The sequence below is a fragment of the Fundulus heteroclitus genome, chromosome 5, assembly GCF_011125445.2.
Source record: "Fundulus heteroclitus isolate FHET01 chromosome 5, MU-UCD_Fhet_4.1, whole genome shotgun sequence".
Taxonomy (NCBI): Eukaryota; Metazoa; Chordata; class Actinopteri; order Cyprinodontiformes; family Fundulidae; genus Fundulus; species Fundulus heteroclitus.
In genome coordinates, this window is record NC_046365.1 from 13,810,431 (window position 1) to 13,834,002 (window position 23,572).

At 43.8% G+C, this 23,572-nt stretch overlaps 1 protein-coding gene across 2 annotated transcripts; it reads left to right on the forward strand.

Annotated features, from left to right (window-relative positions):
- The first annotated feature begins 1,441 nt into the window (after positions 1 to 1,441).
- Positions 1,442 to 23,280, forward strand: si:dkey-117m1.4 (serine/arginine repetitive matrix protein 1). Of its 2 annotated transcripts, none has more exons than XM_012865531.3 (9): positions 1,442 to 1,649; positions 11,557 to 11,654; positions 11,949 to 12,030; positions 13,178 to 13,541; positions 14,857 to 14,931; positions 17,649 to 18,661; positions 20,426 to 21,255; positions 21,402 to 21,638; positions 22,882 to 23,280. In XM_012865531.3, exons 1-9 carry the CDS (start codon positions 1,564 to 1,566, stop codon positions 23,133 to 23,135), a joined length of 3,039 nt encoding a protein of 1,012 aa, XP_012720985.2. In that variant the 5' UTR covers positions 1,442 to 1,563; the 3' UTR covers positions 23,136 to 23,280. The 2 variants fall into 2 exon arrangements, with proteins under 2 accessions (XP_012720985.2, XP_012720986.2); XM_012865532.3 differs by having other exon boundaries at positions 1,443 to 1,649; positions 11,560 to 11,654.
- The last annotated feature ends 292 nt before the right edge of the window (positions 23,281 to 23,572 follow it).

Here is a 23,572-nt window from a genome sequence, read left to right on the forward strand (position 1 = left end):
CAGCAAGTAAATCTTTATGCTGACTGATGTTTATAGGGACAAATATCTAAAAGGAGAATTAACTCCTACTCCATCATCATTACTTGCCACTGCAGTTAGATTCCATTTCCATGTTCTCCCTGCTGCCCTCTGGGAAGAGGTTCCACAGCATCCGCTGCAGGACCACCAGGTTCTGCAAAAGCTTTTTCCCTGCTGCCATCAAACTGTTGAACTGCTGAAGTATAAAATGGACTGTGTACCACACTCACTAATTTGCACATTTGTAATCGTATCCTTATCCAGCATTATAAATGCTGCCCAACTCTTAGTCTCTAATGTCACTGTTGCACTTTATCCGGAAACTTACTGCATATTTGTTTACACTGCAACTGTCTACTGTTAAATCACTGCTGCACTTTATCCGGAAATCAATTGGAATTTATCCTGTAAATTACTGCAATTTATTACTGCGTTTTAATCCTGTACTGTAAATTCACAGCAACGTATCCTGTAGAGTTACTACAATTTTTCTGAGCTGTATGAAAACGAAATTTCGTTCTGTATGTACTCTGTGCATACAAAACGACAATAAAGAAAGTCTAAGTCTAAGTATTGCTGCTTTTGTTATTATGAATGTTGTCTACATTTTATTGATCTATATTGTTTTTTTTCTTTTACTTTATCTTACTTAACTGTTGTCTGCATATTGATCTGTAAATGGTAGATGCATCTGTGATTTCGTCATGCCATACGGTGACAATGAAGATATTTGTATTTTAATTCTACCAAATGCAAAAGAAATACTTGGAAACTTCTGAGTTTGAAGAAAGTTACTAAAGTGTAAATCAAAACAAACATTGCTTAGTATTCTGGCCCTTAGTAACTAAAAATAATTTTGATAATCCTGTTTGACTTACAGTAGTAAAGATGCACATCTGTATTCAGTCTATGTAAATACCTTATGAAGATTGCCATCAAAAGAAATACCGCTGCATCTGGTTTGAAGTCACGTCGCTCACCTAATTAATTTTCAGTAGGGTTTTGCCAAATTTCACTGTTTATTCAAGTCGCATTTTGTTCACCTGTTGAGAAAATAAAAAGGTGTGTACTGAATTCTGGTCACGTAACAAACAAAGTCTTTCTCACCTTAGAAGGCAACTTAGACAAGTTAACCTTAATATGTCTTTAGTCTGTTTTACTCAGTTTCTTCTCTCTGTTAGCTAGTTAATCACTCTTCTTAGAAACGTACTTTTTCATCTGCTAGGCGGGTCCATTTTTCTGGAAGAGGGGGGGCGTGTTGGTGCAAATCACCGGAATTAATAGCAGCAGCGAGCTGTCCCACTATTACCCATATGAAATGGCAAAATATGAACTTGTTTAAACGCACCACGATGTCGACTGATACACAGTGCATCTATCCGGGAACTATTTTGTTGCGCACTGTGCGCCGCGGACCCCTTCGATGAGCGTCGGTGGAAGCGGCCAGGATAACCTTGGTGTGAGGCGGCTGGCTGAGCGGCTGGAGAGCAGCTCGAGAGGCTGAATGGTGAGACGGCGGAGTGGCAGCGTACTGCTGGCGTGAACATGGCGGAGACTGCGCGCTCGCTCTTCGAATACCGGGACCCGCACGGCGACGGAGAAGGCGTCAAAACGGCTCCGCCAACTCGGGGGTGAGTCCGATGAAGGAATGACGTTCGCAGTGGCAGCGTTTCGCCTCACCTATAGGGAAAGACGCACACGGGTGGGTGTGTGCGCGCGGGGCTGACTGTGTGAGGGTGTTTATCGGCGCTGTTAAAGTTATTGTCACGCGCGTGTTTTGGTGTTTTACCGCTATTTAAATCGCGGGTGCAGTGAAAGTGGCGTGTTTTCTCCACGCCAGCGTGTTTCTGGCCGTTAAATCCACCTTGCTGCGCGGCTCCGGAGAGGTCTGTATGTGCTGGTTTTGCGTGTGCTGTGCCTCGGACAGAACCCACCACTTTAACAGAAAACGGTGTATTTTTCTAGTAGCAGAGTTTAACCTAGATAGGCAATTAAATAAATCTTTAGCTGGGGGGAAAAACAAAAACAAAAACATCGGTACCCAGCACTTCACACTTGTTACTCTCTCAGGTAGCGCCACGGAGGTGTTTTTAAACGCTATGCTGCGCGTTAAACTCTCGGTAAACTCTAAAGTTTTCAGTCCGGTAATTCATATGTTCGCTGTCAAAAAGTTTATAAAACGTGGGAGTTTTTATACAGGGAATGATAGCGTGTGTGTGTGCGCGCGCGTGTGTGTGCGCGCGCTCTCTTGCCTGCATGAAGTGCGTTTTTCTACGTGTGATTGAGAGAGAGAGGGAGAGAGAGACACACACACACACACACACACACACACACACACACACACACACACAGAGGGAGAGGAGAGAGCGTGAGAGAGAAAGGAGCAGTTCTGTGTGTGTGTGTGTGTGTGTGTGTGTGTGTGTGTGTGTGGTAGAGCAGGGGAAAGAGGAGGGATTGTGTGTGTGTGTGTGTGTTGAGGATGGGAGGGAGAGAGAGGAGTGTGTGCGTGTGTATTCGAGATGGGAGGGGGAGAGAGAGGTGTGTGTGTGTGAGTGTGAGAGAGAGTGAGACAGAGATGAGAGGGAGGGGGAGCTCAGTGTGCAATGAGTGTGTGACAAAGAGAACGGGAGTGTGTGTAGTTGTGAGTTTGCATGTGTGTGTGTGTTTGGAGGGGGAAAATGGGTGAGTGTGTGTGTGTGTGTGAGTCGGGAAGAGCAGATAAGTGTGTTTTCTAGCTCTTCTCTCCCTATTCTCGTGAGAGGAGACAGAAAGTTAGAATGAGGAGAGTTGGAAATGAAGGTGTGTTTACTGCGAGGCTGTGAAGGACGTGTGTATGTGTGACAAGAAGCATATAAAAGTGTGTAACTGTGTGTGTGAGAGGCAGATAGAGGGGAAGTGTGTTAGAGGCACAGAGAAAGGGAGGGGAGTGTGTGTGTGTGTGTGTGTGTGTGTGTGTGTGATCAGAGAGTGGGGGAAGGGACTGTGTGTGTGTGTGTGTGTTTGTTTTTGTGTGATTGGGAGAGTAAGTGAAGTGTGCATCTGTGTGTGTGAGCTGTTTGTGCGACCTAATGCAACGAATAGACTAAAAGAGAGGGAGAGTGTGTGTTGCATGTTTTGGAGTGGGTTGTCCTGAGAGTAAACCTTGCATCTGTCTTTAAGAAACTGAGGGGTGTGTGTGTGTGTGTGATGAGCTGGAGAGAGCAGGTTGGGCATGTGTGTGTGTGTGTGTGTGTTACCACAGAGCAAGAGAAGATGGGGGGGGGGGGGGGGGGGGGGGGGGGGAGTTGCAGAGAGAGATCACATTATATGTGTGTGTGCTTAAGAGAGAGTGAGGAAAAGAGGAGGGATGGTGGGTGAGGAAGATGTGTGTGTGTGTGTGTGTGTGTTTGCAGCTGAGGGAGAACATGTTTTGCCCATTTTACTATTGAAGTGAGGACTTTGATGAAAAGTGAGGACCTTTTTTGGTTCTGACTTTTTTGGGTTAGGACTATGGTGTCAGAAGGGTTATAGGCTGTAGAGAGGGTTGAAAATGAATGGAAATCAGGGCATGGTCATCAGTAACTATTTTAAACAAGGATCTGTGTGTGTGTGTGTGTAATCACTAGCATGCAAGCTTTTACAGCAGAGGAGGATGGTGTGTGTGTGTGTTGAAAGCTGGAAAAGAAGGCTTGGTAGGTTGTGCATATGCTGTGTTTGTGTATTTGCTCTGGAAGAAGAGGTGTGTATGTGTGTGTGTGTGTTTGTTCTGCAGTCAGTAAGAATGGGAGGGGTGTGTGTCATGGGGGAGACAGACACAAGGTTTGTGTGTATGTGTGTGTTTAAGTGTGCATGTGTGTTTGTGTGAAGCTCCTAGACAAGGGCAATGGTGTGTGTGTGTGTGTGTTGCACAGGGGGAAGGAAAGTGTTTATGCATCTACTTTGTTTATGAAAGAGGAAAGGACAGTGTGTGTATGCATACTCAAAGGAAACGTATCTTTGTGTGGGTGGTACGGTATATGTCAGATGGAGGGGGGGGCGCTGTTTGCATTTGTTTATTATTGACAATTATGTGTGTATGCGAAGGAGGGGGGGCACACGGAAGATGCGTGCAGTCCGAATGCATGTGGAGTCTGCAACAGAAACAGTTGCATGACAAGAGGGGTGCGCGAGTGTGTTCGCATCCAGCCGCACACTCACTGTTTGCTTGTTGGTGGCTAAAGGAGGAATAACTTGTTTGGTGGAGTGTGTGTGTGTGTGTGTGTGTGTGTGTGTGTGTGTGTGTCAGTCACACAAAGTGGAGAAGAGAATATGTTGTGGCAGACATGCATGACTGTGAGAGAGAGAGTGTGTGTGTGTACGCTTCTGTGTGTGAATGAGTGAAAAAGAGAGATGGAACATGAGACTGTGGGCCTGGTTATTTGAGTGTGTGTTTGTGTGCGTGTGAGGGCGCTTTAGAGGCAAGGGGAGGGTTTTCTGTGTGTGTGTGTGTGTGTGGGGGGGGGGGGGGCATGTGAGCTTGGCTACAGAGAGGATATTTGTGTGTACTGTATGTGTGTGTGTGTGTCAGTAAGTGTGTTTGCGTGCCTGTTAGGCTGAGAGGGAGGGGGGAGCGAGTGAGTGAGTGAGGGAGGGAGTGTGTGTTAAAGAGAGAGAGAGAGAGAGTTAGCGCTTGTTTGCGTGCCTCAGCGTATGTGTGTGTGCGTGTGTGTGTTCCTGCAGGGAGGGGGAGTGGCAGAGATGTTTGTTGCGTGTGCACATGTGGCCTGTGTGAGCTCTGCGTGTCTGTATGTGGGTCTAGAGTATGAACTTTTTTTTTTTTTGTTTGTGCATTTGTGCGTGCATGTTGGCTGGTGGGAGGGGAGGTGTGTGTGTGTTATTTTGAAGGGAGAGGACTGTTCGGGAAAGGGAAGACGGAGAGAATCGATGGAGAGGGTGAGACAGAATGAGAGAGGTATGGAGGGAGATGTTGAGGGGTCAGCTCAGTCGGGGAGCGGCGGTGAGACCGATTTGGTCGGCAAGAAAGTTTGAGGAAATCTGAAAGACCCGAAATGTTCTGGCAGGAATAAACTGTGTTGTTTTTTTTTGTTTTTTTTTACTAAGGTGAAAACGGCTAACAATACACGCAGTGTGAGTAAAAACATTACCGTACTGAAAATCTCTCTGGTGCTGGCATCTGAGTTGGTTTCGGCTATGATTGTGTGTCATGCGTTTTAAGATGCACCGATCAGCTTTCCTAGCCGGCACAGATTTCTGTCTTGTTTGCTTGTTCTGTTTTGCTTTAATTTAAGGTCTGACCAGGTGATTCCCATTCATATTTTGCTTTTACTCTGAGGACTATAATGCAAAAAAAAGACAAAAGATCTTCTTTAAGTACTCTGATGGAGGTGGTTTTGAGTCTTAAAATAAGAGGAAAATCTGATCTCAGGTTGATGGACTGGTGCATCTCTGCAATATATTATTTAAATTGTATTTTAACAGTTAAACCCTTTCTTTTTGCAAAGTTTCCATTGACGTTATTGTTCTGTTAATGTACTGGCCAATAAACACTGTATGTAGCAGTTGTGGCATATTCTCTTTTCTTTCATGTAATCCCAAATTTCTGCCATTTGTCCTATTTTTCCAGTGTTCCTGTGGTTAACTTCTGTCTTCCTCCTCAATCGCCTTTAAATGTAAACAGATACATGGTGTGTGACCCCAGTTGTAGTCTCCGTGAAACACAAGACTGCTGCCTAGTATGCAGTTCCATGAACTAAACCAAGCACAGAGTGAGAGAGAGTTTTATTAGTATTCTCCTCACCACAAAAACTGTTTCAGTCATATAATAATGTTAATAACAATTCATGTCAGGTGGCTTCATTTCAGTAAATGTCAGTTGACGGTTGAGCAATATAGCTTGACACGAAAACATAATCTGTGGGTGTTTTTTAAACAACAAAAAAAGAGTGATTGGAGGATTTAAAGGACAAATATTTGAATTAGAGGTGCTAATGCCTAAGTTCTACAACTAATATTGGGATAAAGAAAGTAAGACAGATGAGCCATTAATCGTTGTCTGTCATCATCGAAGACCGTCCTACCCAGAAAGGGTTGGCACGACCCATCAGTTGAAACATGCAAGTTAAGCTTTCTGTAAAAAAGGTTTGCAGACTCTGAAATCTCTTCTGATCTCGAGATCTGTGAACTTGCTCTACATTTTCAGCACATTTTCATCTCCCTGTTCGAACAGAACTCTACAGCTCAAAGCGGCTAAGTAGCTGTGACGTGAGTCTAGCAAGAAATATGAGCGTAAAGATGCGATGTCAGCTCTGTTGACTGACATGTTATTGACTCCCATGGTAAGTTTGGAAAAAGTTTTACGTCGGATGCCATTTTTTTTGATGCAACCGGCACAAAATAGGACACGGGGTACGGTGCCCCCTTTGACAACTCAAGTCAGTTTTAAGGCAGATTAGCTGTTTTACATAAAGGTTATGATTCTAAACACTGACAATGCATGTTTTTGTTTGTTTTTGTTTCGTTCAGTGAGTGCTGTTGGTAGCTGTGGTGTAATGCATTGATGCTGCTGATTTTTTTTTTGTTTTAGTTGTGGCTTATATCTATGCAACACTGTTCAAAGTGGCCCTTGACTGATGTTTATTTATACAATTATTGTGTTCACATCCCATATCAACCTTTTTTATATTAGCAAAACTCCCTTTTTTATGTATACATTGTTTCCAATCAAGTTCTTTTATCATTAAATTCAGGTTCATTATCATGACAGTTGGGACGTTAAACAGTCATGTGACATTCACAGTGTTGTGATAAGTTGAGTACCACAATTGAGACCAATAATGTAGTTAGAGAGGCACAGAGATATTTGCTGTGTACAAAATCTAACGATTTGTAGCTTGACTGGTCCTGGCTGGTAAGAAACCCAGTAATTCGATCTTTTTGCACATATACAGTTTTGTTTTTTTAATTGAAATATCACTACCAATGCAACATTTTGTACCCGCCATGCATCAATTTGTAATTGCTTAAACATTTGAAGATTCAAAGTAATTTCCTATAATTGGCCGTTTCATCAGGTTGCTGTAATATTGAGGTAGATTTTTAGGTGCTAGTCAGTGTACTCCTTTGCCGTTTTCTGCTCTGCGGTTATGATCCTTTCTTTGCCTCAGTTGAGAATTTTGACGAATTGGCCCAAAGTGACTTCTGCCCCTAGCATGAATTATTACGGCTATTCAAGTTACCAAGGTTAGAAATGGCTATTTTTAATGCTGTTGATTACAGTTTTTAAAGAGAAATCAGAATGGACTAAAATTAATATTGATGGTTCAATTCAATTTTATTTATTTAGCGCCAAGTAACAACACATGTCATCTCAAGGCACTTTACAAAGTCAAGTTCAATCAAGTCATACAGACTGGTCAAGAATTTTCCTATTTAAGGAAACCCAGCAGATTGCATCAAGTCTTGACAAGCAGCATTCACTCTTCACGAAAGAGCGTAGAGCCACAGTGGACAGTCGACTGCATTGTCTATGACTTTGCCGCAATCCTTCACACTGAGCATACATAAAGCGATAGTAGGGAGGAAAACCTCCAGCAGAACCAGCCTCAATGTGAACGGTCATCTGCCTTAATCTGACCGGGGGTTAGAGAAGACAGAGCAGAGACACAAAAAGCACAGAAGCACACATTGATACAGGAATCCTTTCTACATTAGATGGTAATAGCGGATGATCTGTCTTCCCTGGATGACAGCTCACAGAACACCAGACCAGGTGTACCAACTATGAAGGGAAAAATGACAGAACAAAAAGTTACAAGCTGAAATAACAACAAACAATGCAAATTGGAGAACAGCAGGAGAACTAAGCAGAGTGAGAAACATAGACCCTGATGTCCTCCTGTAGCCTAAGCCTATAGCAGCATAACTATAGAGTTAGCTCAGGGTAACATGAGCCATTCTAACTATAAGCTTTGTCAAAAAGGAAAGTTTTAAGATTAGTCTTAAAAGTAGACGGGGTGTCTGCCTCACGGACCAAAACTGGGAGTTGGTTCCACAGGAGAGGAGCCTGATAGCTAAAGGATCTGCCTCCCATTCTACTTTTAGAGACTCTAGGAACCACCAGCAGACCTGCAGTCTGAGAGCGAAGTGCTCTGTTAGGAACATACGGGGTAATCAGAGCTCTGATATATGATGGAGCTTGATTATTAAGGGTTTTATACGTTAGAAGGAGAATTTTAAATTATATTCTTGATTTAACAGCAAGCCAAAGAAGGCAAGCTAAAATTAGAGAAATATGATCCCGCTTGTTGATTTTCATCAGAACTCTTGCTGCAGCATTTTGGATCAGCTGAAGATTTCGAACTGCATTTTGTGGCCTTCCTGATAGTAAAGAATTACAATAGTCCAGCCTTGAAGTAACAAATGCATGGACTAGTTTTTCAGCATCACTCCTGGACAGAATGTTTCTAATTTTGGCGATATTCCGGAGGTGAAAAAAGGAAACTCTGGAAACCTGTTTAATATGGGATTTAAATGACATGTCTTGGTCGAAAACAACACCAAGATTTTTAACTTTATTACCAGAGGCCAAGTTAATGCCACCCAGATTAAGTGATTGGTTAAGAAGTTTATTTTTTGAGGACTCTGGTCCAAAGATTACAACTTCTGTCTTGTCAGAATTTAAAAGCAGAAAATTTAAGTTCATCTAGGTTTTGATGTCATCAAGACAAGTCTAAGTAATTGATTGAGTTTGTCAGGATTTATGGATAAATATAGCTGAGTGTCATCGGCATAACAGTGGAAATTAATCCCATGCTGTCTGATAATTTTACCAATCGGAACAATATATCTAGTAAAGAGAATTTGCCCAAGGGCTAGTAAGTGAAATTTTTCAAAAACCAGAGTTCTTGTTATGTTTTTTTGCTTGCAAAATCAACATTTGTTTGTTGTAGACAAAAACCTTTTTGACAGGAAAAGTATGGCAGATATGTGAACCCATATGAAGGCGCGCTGTCAATTTGGGGAAAATGTTTTTTTTTTTTTTTTTTTTTCTGATATCTGCTCACTGTGCATCTCCTTTGCTCTTGCCGTATTCTACTTCGGTCTGTTTTCTCAGTCGTTCATTCAGTTCCCTAACTTTTCCGTCCTCTATTTAGCTTTTATTCCACTCGCTCTTACCTGCATGCAAAGGTGCTGAAATTCACAAACAACAGATCGTGCTGATCACTTTAGAAATCCAAAGCATGATCTTCCAATGGTCTGGATTCCAGAGACTTGTCATGTGAGTGAAAAGCAACTGACAGAAAAAACAGCTAACACACATTCGGAGGAGGCGGGATCCGTCTGACTCTTCTAAGTCGGTCCGCTTTGACACGGAGACAATCTGACTTGTCCACTCTGGGCGGACACAAGAGGCTGTGTTCATGCTCTCTGTGGTCTGAAGTCATCGTACTCCAGCTAGCGACTTGGACTAAATTGCAGGACGTTATTTCTGGTTTAGAAATTCCAAGTGGAAAATTGAAGCAGAGTCTTTTTTCGTTTGAGATCATTTCCAACTATTAAGCACACAGGTTGAAACTGAATTTGTCTTTTTATAGTACGTAAACATCCTGACGTACTATAAATTAACACAGTATAAGGTAATCAAAGTGTATTGATCATTTAATGAAACAATGCTAACGTTTGTATTCATGAGTCATTGCTAATTAGCATGAAAAAACTATATGATCGTCTAGGATTTACAACCTGAGTTCTGCCTTCTTATTTACATCTAAATCTGTTTACTTGCTTACACGTTATTTTTCTAACAGCACTGTGATTCGCATAACTAGACTAAAGACAAGACTTGTGCTGTTAATTCGGCTATACCTGTATGAGGGTCTGGGAGTAAACCTAGAATAGAGCGACCACATTACGCTTCGGTCCTCTGCTTAGCTGTGGTGGATCTGAAGCCTGCCCTAAACTCATTCTCTGCTTGTAGCTGGTTCACACCCCTATGAACTAACCGCAGAACTGGTGCAGTCCATTCATCTTGATGATCTAATGGATGAGCATCCATGTTCGATTGGGTTTAAAGCAGAGAAAGAGGTATATTGTATCGGCACCAGGCTCCCACAGAGATGGGTACATCTGCATAACAGCCTGGACTGTGCCCACGTGCGTACAAACGCTCAAAAGTCAGAGCTTTTGCCTTTTGAAGGCAAGGTGTTGGGACACTGTCTAAAGTAGCTAAAGTTTGCTCTGAAGGTTTGTTGGTTCCCCAATAGAACAGGATTAATTGATGCTAGGGTTAGTGGCACTCAGTTAAGGTTTGTCATGTAAAAAATAAATAAAATAAGTGGACTTCTCAACAGTGAGCATGCTTTCTAAGTGTGTCGTATCACTCCGCCCCTCTGGTCGGTAAACAAATGTTTCGGCAAATTCTACATTTAAAAAACATTTTTTTTCACTTTTACCCGATGTATTGGAACATCCAACAGCCATGCACGTGGACATTGTTGCTTGAACAATAGCTCTCGTGAATTTCAACGGTGAAGTCCTCTCGAAATCCGAAACAATTGTTGTTTTAGAGCGCAGTGCCTTAACGCGACATTACGTCACAGGATGTGATGTTGGGCAATAATGGCCGCCCCCCTACACAGTGATCGAGACGACAATTTATGCTTTTATTTTCTTTATTAATGCTAAATTCATTAAATCACCACAAACGTATTAGTTTTAGGTATAGCTAATGATCCACTGATTTTTTTTTTTTTTTTTTTTTTTTTTTTTTTTTTTCTTGTTGACCGAACTTTCGATCGCTTTACCTGATGGGGCACCATTTTTTTTGTTTTGCTTTTCTAGACTTACGCCTGGTCACGTCGTACTTGCTTACTGAATGCCGTGTGCATAAGTTGCATAAAAAAACGTGACGTAAGTCGTGCTGCCCAGCTCTGGTGCTGCCTGGAATCGATAAGAGAATCATTAAGCGAGCTGCCAAACGGTGCCATGGAATTGGATTACACGGAACCGGTTCTGAACAGGAACCAGTTTTCGATTCCCATCCCTAATGGGACCTTAACAAAACTTTGTTGAGACATCCGGCTCAGAATGCACATATAGAACACTTATAGAAAGAGGAAAAAAGTAGGCACCCTTAGTGGACACCCTTAAAAATATAAAACACCCTTAGGAGAAAAACCAAGATCTGCATACACTGTGTGTTTAATTAGAAGACAAATAACACAAAAAGCAAACTCTTTGAACTGACACAGGAGTGAGCTCTCCTGTCTTTATTTGAGATGTTTTCTATTGACTGAGTACTCAAAGTTTTAAGGGACTTGATGATCAAAGTGTGTTTTTATCCAAGGTGGAGTAACTGTGTTTTTCTTATCGAGTGACTGAAAACCAAAACCCCGTCCAACGTCCATTTACCCTTTCATTTATCTGTGCCTTTTCGAGGGAGCTGGTATTAATTGAACCGGTGGCCGATGGTCATTGATCGCTCTCAGACTGCTGTAAAGTTTGGCCACTCGACGCATTGATTCAACGATAATTGGGAGTTTTTCTCCTGTGTGTGTTCAGCAGGCGTGGCTGTGGAAGGAAGAGAAAAGGGACCCCTGTGAAAGTCTTTGTAACACACACGGAGGAAGAGAGCCTGCCTGAGCAAAGCGTCAGCCCAGGTTTGTGATTTCTCCGTCCGTTTTGCACGTCGTGCTCTTATCGCCGTCAGCTGGGGCTGTGTTCGTGTTTGAGCGCCGTCTGCATGTGCATCTGTCCGTGTGTCCGTACTTATTGTGGACTGTGTATGTGAGTGACCTACTTTTGTGCGTGGGTTAGAACGTGTGTGTGTGTGCATCTGTGCCTGCGTGCGCTGCAGGAGGTGGGGTTGGAACCTCTGCGTTCATGCGTGCACGTCTGCTCGCGTGCCTCTCCGGTATGTAATCCCTTTTCGCCGACTATTGCTGTACTCTCAGGTGATCGAAAGGAGGGAGGAGAGAGTCGACGGCCCACACTGGATGCGCCTTCCTACAGCACGCAGCCTGCGCCTCACAACTGGTGAGCTCACGTTAACCTTGCTCCCGTTGGCCGTTTCAAGGGGCATCTTCGTAGAAATCTAGTTTTTAGACAAACTGTTGCTGATCTTGACCGAGCACTTCAGGACAGCGTTTTTATATCACACCTTTCAGGTCCCACCAACCATATAGGGCCCGACTTCATCCCCATAATCAAGCTGACTTGAAGCTAAAGTGGAAAATCAGCTGTTTGCCACTAGCAAATGTTGCAGTAGGATTAAAACCTGAACCAGAGAAAACTTTGTCACTTTAATATATTTTAGTGAACCAGATATCTGAGTCTTTGACAACTTCTTAAACTGCATTTACTGTTTATTTTGGTTGTTTTCAATATTTCTTCGTTTTTGATTAAACGGCAAATAGGGCTGAACAATTAATCGCATTTTCAATATAATCGTGATTTAAAAAAACGCAATTTCCAAATTGCATAGTCTGCAATTTTTGGCTATGTAACAATTAGGGAATTAGACACGCCCATTAGGTGTTGGTAAAATTTTTAAAGTGGGTTTGCCTCCACATGGAAGGGAAGACAGTTGCAGCAGTAAGATAATCTAATTTTATTACGTGTTTTAGAGTTTATGTAATCATACATAGCATTAAGTACAGGTCAATCAGTTTAATACATAGACTTGCTTGTTGGTTGCACTTTATGTTCAACAAGGATTGATGTCCAAATCAACTAAAAGCTGTTCTCTTGAATAATATTCTGATTAATAGAAACATTAAAAGTTCTTGTTTTAAATAGTCCTTCTTTACAAACATCTTTATTTAGAGGCCATTTTTGTTGCTTGTGGTTAACGCAGAGAAAAGTCAAAATTGCAATTTTGGTTAAAATATATTGTAGGCAGAACGCAATCATTTCTGCTCTGAGTTTAGATGCTGCGGGTCTTTTAGCAACTAATCCGCACAGCGAGGAAACAAAATGATTTGTTGTTTGTATATGTTTAAAAAGACATGATAAATTAAACTGGGAAAAAAAATCGCATTAAATCGCAATATTAAGAAAAAAAAATCGCAATTTTTTATTTGCCAAAATCGTTCAGCCCTAGGCAACACTGATTTGTCAGGAAATTATCGAAGGGGCGAATGTTGCTTCTTCTCTTTCATCCTTTAATCCCTTAACCTTCCAGCGGTCCACTGGAGCAGCCCCGAGAGAAGGTCTCCCCTGGATCCAAGGGCAGCTCGGCCTCCACACCAGCCCTGTCTCCTGCCGCCTCCTCAGCTCCCACCCTGACACCCGTGCCTGCTCCGGCCCCGGCCACCACAGCTTCGGCTCCGGGCCCGACTCTGACCCCAGCCTCCACGGCTCCAGCTGCTCCAACGGCCTCGGCGCCAGCTCCGACAGCCATGGCCTTCCCTCCAGCCCCCAACTGTCGCATCAGGGAGGTCCACTGTGGCAGCCAGGTGCGCCTGGTCGTCATCGCCATCCGAGACATCACCAAGGGGGAAGAGATCACAGTCGACTACAGCCTGACCGAGTGGGGGGAGAATCTAGTGAGTGCAACGATCAGACGGAAATATTTTTGATGTCACCAGTGCATCCGACCACTCCAAACTAGTTCTTGTGAGGAATTATCTCCTCCCTTTTTTGCCATCTGTCCTCCTGTCTTCATTTTCTGTAGAAGACAGACACATGAAATATCTCCTGTCAGACAGACAAAGATATGTTGGTCACACACCGCTGATAACACTCAGTCTACATACACACTCAGTCACCATCGTTCCTCATGCACAGGCTAAACAAGGCATATGGTTACCATGGTGATGGCAGAGCTCCAGCTTTCCTTCTACCTATAGTGCTGGGGCAACAGTAACCATGGTTATTCCATGGCGTTTGTTGCTTTAATGGACCCCATTCGATCGGATCGATTCACTCAACCAGATTCTGGTATCATCTGGTTGAGTGAATCGAATAAGCAGCAAGAATTGAATAAGTTGTTAAACAGCAAAAATAACTCCAGAGGTTGGAGAATGCTGTTCTCTTCAAGGGTTGAATCTTACAAAGGTCTGGTCTTTATTTCTCAACAGTCTCACATTTAAAGTGAACATCGCAAGCAGAAATCCAATTTTTTTCAATTTTTTTTTTAGCCCTTAAATACATTTTGTTGTGTATTTGAAGTCTCTAGGAGGCACAAAATGTGAATAGCTATAGTCTGTCCGGGGCTTCTGGTCATATTTTTCAAGCCGTTCAGTTTTCTGTTACCTTTTTGAACTTTTACGTCTCAGTATTTGTTGCAGAGCCGCTAAACAAGGTCACGGACGTCCAGCTTACAAATCTCGCAAATCCACCATTTTTATTTCTCAAAGCAATTTTGTAGTCTAAGCTGAAGAATCCCGAAGCTACAAGCAGAAAAGTCATCAGTTGTTCACCACACCGTCCCCAGCATACTACAAAAATGGCGGCACGGGGTGAAGTGGAAAGCTCTGCGACCTGGAGGGGGGCGTGGTGTGAAGTGCCTCCTTTAGATCTAAAGAGACGGCATCAAACAGAGGTTCTCTCAGATGCACCTGAGAAGAGGGGTAAAAAGGAAGAACGTGGGGACAAATTAAGGACGGATTCAGACCAACGCATTGCAGTTCCACTACTGAAGGATTTCGATGTGAAAAGGAAGGACTGAAAAGCAAGATATGTTCCCTTTTTAAGGCGTGTTTTAAACAGCACCTCAAATACATTGTCTTTGTTTGACTGATTAGGGGATAACTACTTTGTGTTTTTCTGCTCTCTGAGAGACAACTGAGACTGATTGTAATGCTAAATATTAATGAGCATTGTGCTGCTGGTTTAATCTGAGTTTTATGTGTTCCCCAGGGTTTCCGTGCAACTGTGTCTCCAACGCAACCACAGTGTAACTCTGACTCTGAAAATAGCAACAATATCAAAAAGGTAAAACAATGCCTCCTATTTACACCCTATAGCATTTATATTCTTGTTATTCTAGAATGTGTTGATTAGATATTGCACACCATATGCATTTGAGGCTGGGGCACCAATCAGAAAATACAAACCCTGTAATTTTTTTATTTTTCTTTAAATGTGACTGGGAGTGACTCGGCTCCATTCCAAGCTTTACTATAACCTAAACTGGAAATTAGAGAACTAGGTGCGTACCTTTAAACTCTTCTGCCCTTCTAATGTTTGATGTTAAATGGTCCAATTTGTAGCTAAATCTTCAACTGTGTTCAGAGACAAAAATTACTTCATGGCATTTTTTTCCCCCTGTGCAATATAAAATGTTGGGGCAATTCATAAAGGAGTTTTAATAGTAAAAAGCCAATCTGGTTGGATAATATGATGGCTCCTGTGAAATATATTTCTGTTTTTATGTTTTTACATTTATTTCCCAAATTCTGCTTTGTCCAATATTTTTTCTTCTGAAATCTGTGTTTTTCACCTAAAATATAAAATTATATGGGTAATGTATAAAACAGTTCAACAGAATTTTTATGTTTTTGTTAAGTGCTGGAAAAAATCTACACAATAGTCATTTTAAAACATGTTTGAAATGGAGAAAACGAGAAGAAATAAAGCCGTATTTTAGTTTGAGACAAACTCTCCAGTCATGAACTTAAGATTCCCACTAGATTTCAAGTATTGCATTAAGGCAGAGGTCAGCAGCTTTTATCATCCAAAGAGCCATTTTTGTTGCAGTGAAACCTTCTGAATAAAAGTTGTCCAGAGCTGCAAAACCTGCATGTTCCCTAGAGGAAGCACAACTGGTCAGGTGTTAAGAAAAACTACGGTATAAAACAAATCTTTTTTACTTTTGTTGGTGAACTTAAACAAATTTCATTTCTTTGTTTTTTGTGTGTAACAAATAATGGATAGAAATTTCACAACTAAGGAAAATACATCTTGAGTAGAACGAGCCGAAATTGAGTCTTTTTCACATTGATAGAAATATCAGAGAATATAAATAAACACTGATCGTCATCTACAGCCAAACGACCAAATAATGCCCTCTACCTTTGGTCTCATTTTGTTTGTGTAAAACAGAAGAACTGATAAAACTAGGCTTTCTGTACAAAACAACCAGTGGGCCCCTAACAGAGATGATGATAATCTTTTACTGTATATCTTATTGTAAAGGGTGAAAAACACCTGGATTGGTTAGAAACATCCAGATTCTTTAGATTGAAGAAATAAGTTTCATAGCCCTTAATACAGTTGTGCAAGAAGTATGCAAGAAAATGAGCAATTTCTTTTTCTTTTCTGTTACATGCTGCAACTCTGCACTCTAGATTTATGATTTCTAGGATTAACTGCCTGACAAGGTTTGTTTTTGTTGGACCTTTTTGTCTTGTTAGCCACTAATTAACTGGAATCAGAATTTAAATCACAAAGGATAAATCCTTTTTAGATTTTAATTAAACCAAAAAAAATTCTATATAATGAATTCAGTGTGTTGTTATCTCATTCTTGGGTTCTTGTTTGGTTTGACTCCTTCTTGCTGCATTACGGTTTCAAATGCAGCACCCAAGCTACTGATATACCCACAGCAGATCAGTATTTCTGTTTTAAACTCGTAAGAACTTAAACGGCAATTTGCTGGCATTAGAGTCTGATTGTTTAATAAGTTTGAGCAACTTAAGTTTACCAGTAAATGGGGAAACTGCTTAATAAAAGAAAACGGAGATCATGAAGATGCTGTTACATTAAACCCCTTAGGGCTTACAATAAAAGGTTTAAATGGTTTCAGCTAAGATTTAGTGTAAGAACTTTGATTTCCTGGAGACGTTTGTGTTCTGTTCCCAGAACTAGAACAATAACGATCAGTAACCAGATATTTGATGCATTGTTTTTTACTGCAGAATGTCTTGTTAACCGCCACTGATGCTTCCCGCTCACTACAAGAGAGAAATTGTAGCCGTCACTCAACATCTGCCGCTCTTGATTCTTTTTACGCATAACATTTGTTAACTTCCTGGTTAATCTAACTAGTCTTTGGAGTATGTCTCGAAATAATTTAAACCTTCTTTTGAATTTGCCGATCCCTGATTTTTAAAGTCAGGGATCAGAAAAATGAATTAGGATGCAGATCACCGTGATTTACAAAATTAACAATCTTTGCTTAAAAAAATCACAGAAGTTGGAAAAGTAATGATGGGCAGGCAAAAAGAAATGCTAAAATACTTTATCCTTTACACATTTCCACTAAACCACGGGCTTTTATGTGACTTTGTGTCCAGGGGTTTTATGTGATATACTAACATCAGGAACTCCCCTTGTACACCTATAGAGCTCAGCTTCTTTAGCAGGTAGAGTCTGCTTTGACCCTTCCTGTAAAGAGCAACAGCAAACCTACCAGAGCATTGCAACCTAAACTGGTAGACCGGGCAAGGAGAGCATTAATGGCAGAAAATGCCATTAATGGTGTCATTTTCATGGTGGCAGCTTCATTCAGGGACAGAGAAGCGGTTAGAGATGATGGGAAGATGGTTGGATGCTGCAAAAGACTAGATTGGGGTGAAGGATCAGGCTTATTAAGCAGGATCATGTGATGAACCTTCTTCTGTGGGTACAGAACCAGATGGCAGAAAAGCTGTTGACGTGACATTGCCATAAAAACCCATTACACTGACAGACCTGTCTTTCCCCTCCAGGAGGACGAGCCTCTCTCTCTGACCGCCCAGCAGCATCGGCAGCAGCAGCAGGAATATGTCACCCCCTCCTGGTCCCTCTCCCCATCCTCCTCCCCCATCTCCCACTCTGAAGCCAGCGACTCAGATGCTGGAGACGAGGACAACTCCAGCCCCCGTGGTCGGGCGCTTCGCCGGAGGAAGAAGCGCCGCGGAACCCCTTCGAAGAAAAAGATCCCCCGCCGCACGCCGCCCAGACGCTCCTCACCCGTCTCCTCCTCCGCCGTTCCCCAGCATAGCCGTCCCCTGGCTTCCCCCCTGTCTCCCGGTCAGTTCTCTCCCGCCTGCTCGTCTTCCTTCTCCTCCTCAACTTCGTCCAAACCCGAATTCAAAACCCCAACTTTTTTGGATTCCGAAACCAGGGGAAATCTGACGGCGAACGTCCCGAGCGAAGGGCTGTCCCCCGACGCCACACGGCAAACCTGTGAACACTGTGGACGCCACTTCCGCTCGCTGGGCCGCCACCTGGACAAGCACCACGCCCACCAGCCCGACGTGTGCTCTGCCCTTGTTGAGCGCTACACGCAGATGCCGCGTCTGCATGCGCAGGGCACAAGCCCCGACCCAGCCCACGGCTCCTCCGGGAGGAACCCCACCACTGCTGTCCTGACTCCTCCCCGTGGGCAGAGCGCGGTGGCAGTGTCCGTCTTGAAGAGGAGCCCGCCGCCGGTGGCCGTGACACAGCCCAGGAAGGGAGGGGTGAGGAGACTAAAGAAGGACAAAAGGATGGAGGAAGAGGACGACATGGAGGATGAAGACGTGGAGGTACTGGACATAAAGAGGTCAAAAGAGGAGGAGGAGGAGGAGTTGGAGCTGATGTGCCCTCAGTCCTTTAACAGCAAAACAGCCAAAAAGATAGAAGCACCAAAAAAAGAGGAGGAGGAGGATGAGGAGGAAGATAATGAAGAGGGAGTGAATGGAGTGATGGAAATTGAAGATGACAGTGGGGCCGAGGAGAAGGAGAAGGACTTGCTGGGGTAATTAGTTTCTTCTGCACTAGCTAGATAACATGTGCTGCCATGTGGCTTCTTCATCTGCTTTCTCTAGTCCACATGGATTCACCATTTAACGTACAGGCCGATAGAATTACACACGTCTCCACTAATATTACAATAAATTACCTTATGGAGCTGTTGGAAAGCTTCTGGTTCAGTTCTGGCAGGATATCAGTAGCCTGGCCGGCCACACCCACTTACCATGGTGTAAACTTAACGGACCAATCACAGCGTGAGAGGCGGGAGTTTACCATGCGTCATCCTTTACCCATAATGCTGCAGGGCTTTTCTGGCACCGTAACAGTCAAGTCGTCGGCCGCAACGGAGCGATGCTTTAATGATGTTTGAGCTGGATATATCCTTAAAAACTCAACAACTGTCTGGTCTAAGAGCTAAAACAGAGTCCGTTGCTCGGAGGTTCAGTCACATCCTTAGTTCTCTGATTGGTTCTAAGCTGTTTCCACTCACTGTCTTAGTCCCGCCGTGGAAATCAGGCTCTACTGGCGGTGTTCCAGACTGATATGGCGTGTTTACAGTGTAAGTAGGTCTGACTGGCCAGGTTAGTATTAAACCACTATCCTCACCAGGGTTGGTAGAGCTCATTTAAATTGGGGGTTTCCTGGTATAAACCAGGCCTTTTAGCTCAGTCCTTCCAGCTGTGACAGGATTCAGGTTTGGATCTTTGCAGAAGCTTAATTTTAACCTGCTTTTCAAAAAGTAATTTTCTGGTGTGTTTGGGAACACCGTCTTATTAGATTCCCCAACTTCAGGCTTTGTTAATTTGACCCAAACTGTCACCTCCGGTGGAACAATATTGGTCTGAATGTCCAAGAACAACCCAGGAACCACCATGGCTCAAGCCTATCATAAAGTGGAAGTTACTGGACCATTAGTGTCACTGTGAAGTTGGTTTAAAACCAACTCTAACTTTTAGGGAAGTTTACCAAGAAAGAAGCCAAAAATCAACACCTTCTAGCTTTCTTGCCTTTATTTATGTGTTTTCTTTTACTTTGCCCATGCAATAAACTCAAACAGAAATGTGCTGCGGTCCATATGGATCATCTTCATGCCTTCAGTGAAAATGTTTTGCCGTTCAGACAAGACAAAGTTTCATGTATGAAATATGTGTAGATGAGGCGACTTGATGGCTAGAAACCTACGAGCACTTTACCAACTGTCAGGCACGGTGATGGCAGTATCATGCTGGGGGTCTGATTCAATGCCAGGGATGCCGGTGCACATAGTGGATTTAATAATAAAGGAGGAGGACAACTTCCACTCAGATCTGTAGCTGGATGGGTTAGTTTGGATACAGTTGGGCGGTCCAACAGCACCGTGATCCCAAACAGTCATCATCTGGCCGGCTAACGTCAGCTTCTATGATAGCCTCCCAAAGTCATGATCCTTCAAGCAAAGTCTATAAATAACTTTCTGAGAGGAAAAGTGGATAAATATGCAGCCAGAAATATACCAGAAGCCTGTTAATGGCTGCAGAAAGTGTGTGATTTCTCTGCTTTTTGATAGGGGAGATTTATTTAAATATGAGTGGAGATGTTTTATGCGAGCCTATGTGTATATATTTGTGAACCGGTATGGATTAAAGAAAATCTACAGTCAGTCAAAACTGAACTTTGAAATGAACTGAACTTGTGACCTGGGGTAAGAAACCGTTTGACTGCATGAAGCATTGACTGACACACGTGGGCCTGAAAATGTCCTCTTTTCTGTCACTTTTCTTTTCTGCAGTAGCTCAGGCCGTCACCACATGCTGCCCCTGCTCTCCTCCCTGTCCTCCCTGGTCCTGTACCTCCGTCGGCTTCAGCACTCGGCCTTCCTGTCCCTGTCCCGGCAGCTGCAGTCTGCGGAGGCCTGGCGCCTCCTCTGCCACTCCAGCCTGGCGCTCCTCATTCTGTACAACCGAAGACGCGAGTGCGAGGTCTCCAAGCTGACCATCGCCGAGTACCGCGCCCGCGTGACTCCTCACTCCCCTGTCCCCGTCCCTCCCGGGTCCCCTCCGGCTCTCACCCCGCTGGAAGCGTCCCTCTCCCCCTTCGAGCGACTGGTTCTTCCTCACCTCCCCAGAGTCGGGGTCCAGGGGAAGCGTGGGCGCGTCCAGCCCCTGATCCTTCCCCCTCACTGTGAGCCCTGCCTGGAGCTTCTCCTGCAGACGCGGCATGACGTCGGCGTGGATCCTGCCAACCCGTACATCTTTGCCCGGCCGTACCACTCGCCGGCCACCCCTCTGCGTGGCACCGACCTCCTCCGCAGCCTGGCCCGATCCAGCGGCACCCGCAACCCCAGGGCCCTGACGCAGACCAGGGTCCGCCGGCAGGTGGCCATCCTTACCCAGCTACTGCTGCTAGGGGAGGGAGAGGAGCCCGGGCAGCCGGGAGGCGGCGCCGCCGAGAGGCTGGAGCACTTCCTGGAGAGGGAGTACCACGTGACTCAGAACTGTGCCGGGATTGGCCAAGACCCGGGCTTAATGGGCCGAGTGGGCCGGGTAGTGCTGTGTGGAGAGAGAGATGGCGTGCTGTTCAGAGGGATGAGCCTGAACCACATCTGTCTGGAGCTGGATGGTGAGATGCATTAATGGCTAAATAAATCAGGGGGGTCTGAACACTGCTGTGGTCTTTCCTGGGGGATTAGTCGGGTGAAATCATCTTTTAATGGGTTAAAGTTCTCATCCTTCAGTCTGGTTCTTACCTCCAAATGTGATTTCCAGTTTTGTCAGGAAACTCTGCAGACTCTTACTCTGAGGGAGACTCCGATGGGGAACATGTGAAGGAGAAGCCCGAGGTGCCCACGCAGACCCCCGCTCTGAGTCCTCCGCCAACCCTGCTCTATGTCAGGAAGGGCAAAAACAACGGGCGGGTGGGGCGGCCCAAGAAGCTAAAGAGCGTCCAGCCGCCGCCGCCCCCTCCTCCTCCACCTCCACCTGCAAACCGCAGGAGAGGCTCAGGTTAGTCCATCACTGGCTGCTGGTCTTGGCAAGGTTTCAATAAAATCCAGAGGCAAAACTCTGAGCTGCATGTGCTTTTATTTTTCATTAAAAGTAAAATTACTTTTTCGTATACGGGACATAAAAGTTGGTTCATATTTTCCTTCCTCATTGCCACAAATTGTTGATCAGTACACTTCTTCAGTACCCCCATCGTCTACTTTTACTTTCACAATTATGTGCTATTTTGTGATGGGCTATCACATATATTGATGTCTGGAGTTGTAGCTTAGTAAAATCTCAAGGATATTGATACTTTTGTAAAAATGATCGTTCTGAGTCAAATAAAGTTGCATAGAGCAGTGCTTTTCAAAGTGGGGCCACCAGGGGGCGCAACAGTTCCAGAAAAGTGGAGGGGGTTATGCAAAAGCAAAAAAAAAAACTGAATGTTGTTATTTATCGTTTTTAAAATATTAATTATTTACAAATCATTATGAAATAAAAATGGTATTAATATATCATATGGAGGTGACAAACTCAGGGGATTTAAAACTGAACTTTGAGGCTCTTCCTCTGTCTAACAAAATAAGAAAGGACTGTCCAACCTTGGCTGACGGGGCAATGAAATGCCGTCTCCCTTTTGTATGAACCTACCTGTGTGAGTCTGGCTTTGCAGCACTGAAGGCATTCAAAACAAAACTTAGACCACGTTTACTCCTGGACTACGACACGTGTGCATGGCACTTTAAGAATCAGAATGAGCTTTACTGCCATGTAGTATTTTACACGTACGAGGAATTTGCTTTGCAAGATATATATATCTTGTAAATATATATATATATATATATATATATATATATATATATATATATATATATATATATATATATATATATATATATATATATATATATATATATATATACGCTCAGCCCTCCCACTACACACATTTCAGAGGTTTGTTTGCCTTTGTTCTGTTCTTAACAGTTTGTTGAAAGGTTTGTTGTTATTCAATAGGAATATGCTAGAGTTAAAACATGTTTAATATTCTAATACTGATCAAATGTAACAGTCATTGGTAAATAAAAGTAAGAAACATTTGTAAAGTGGATTTGTCCTGCATATGTTGTAGCAGTGTCTGTTGTTTTGCAAAGGCGGTCCCCGGGCCAGAAGCTGATGCCGTTTAAGGGGCCATTGTGTGGGAAAAGTTTGGGAATCCCTGGTTTAGAGGAATGACCTGTTTCCTTCCTCTCCATCGTTGTAGGAAAGCGAGGTGTCCTGAAGCGGCCCTGGTCCGAGGCGGAGCGAGCAGCAGTCGAAGAGCACCTAACTAAAAACATCAACGAGCTGCGGGTGCCCGCCAAAGCTGACTGTGAACGCTGCCTGCAGCAGTGCCCCCTGCTGGTCAACAACCACCGCGACTGGCGAGCGGTCAAGTTCTACTGCCACAACCGCATTCAGCTGCTGAAGAAAAACCAGCGGCGTGAAAGCCAACTGCAGCCGCTCACCGTCTGCTGAGAGACGGCGACGCAGAGCAGGGGTGTTTGTTTTCTCTCTCAGAGCCGCCCGTCAGTCAGACGGTGCCCTGCGCTCCTTAAGGTGCACACATCTGGAGAGTCGCGACTTTGCCCAACTCTCTGAGAGCGGACCTTTTTTTTTTTTCCCCCCCCCCCCCCCCCCCTCTCCGAAGACATTTCATGTCCTGAAAGAAAAAACCCATTTCAGTTTTCTCCTGCTCAGTTTGAAGGTCGTAAATAAACCCCTGGGTGCGTGCGATGGTCCTACTCCTGAAAGCTGCAGCGCTGGCTGGAGGAAGAGCAGTGGAAGTGGATCGCAGCTTCAGCCACATCCTGTCTGTGTTCATGTAGGATGAATTCTGCTCCATCCACGACACATGCACTATATAGAGATATGAAACAAAGAGGGGCAGCTGATCCCGACAGTGTTACACAGAC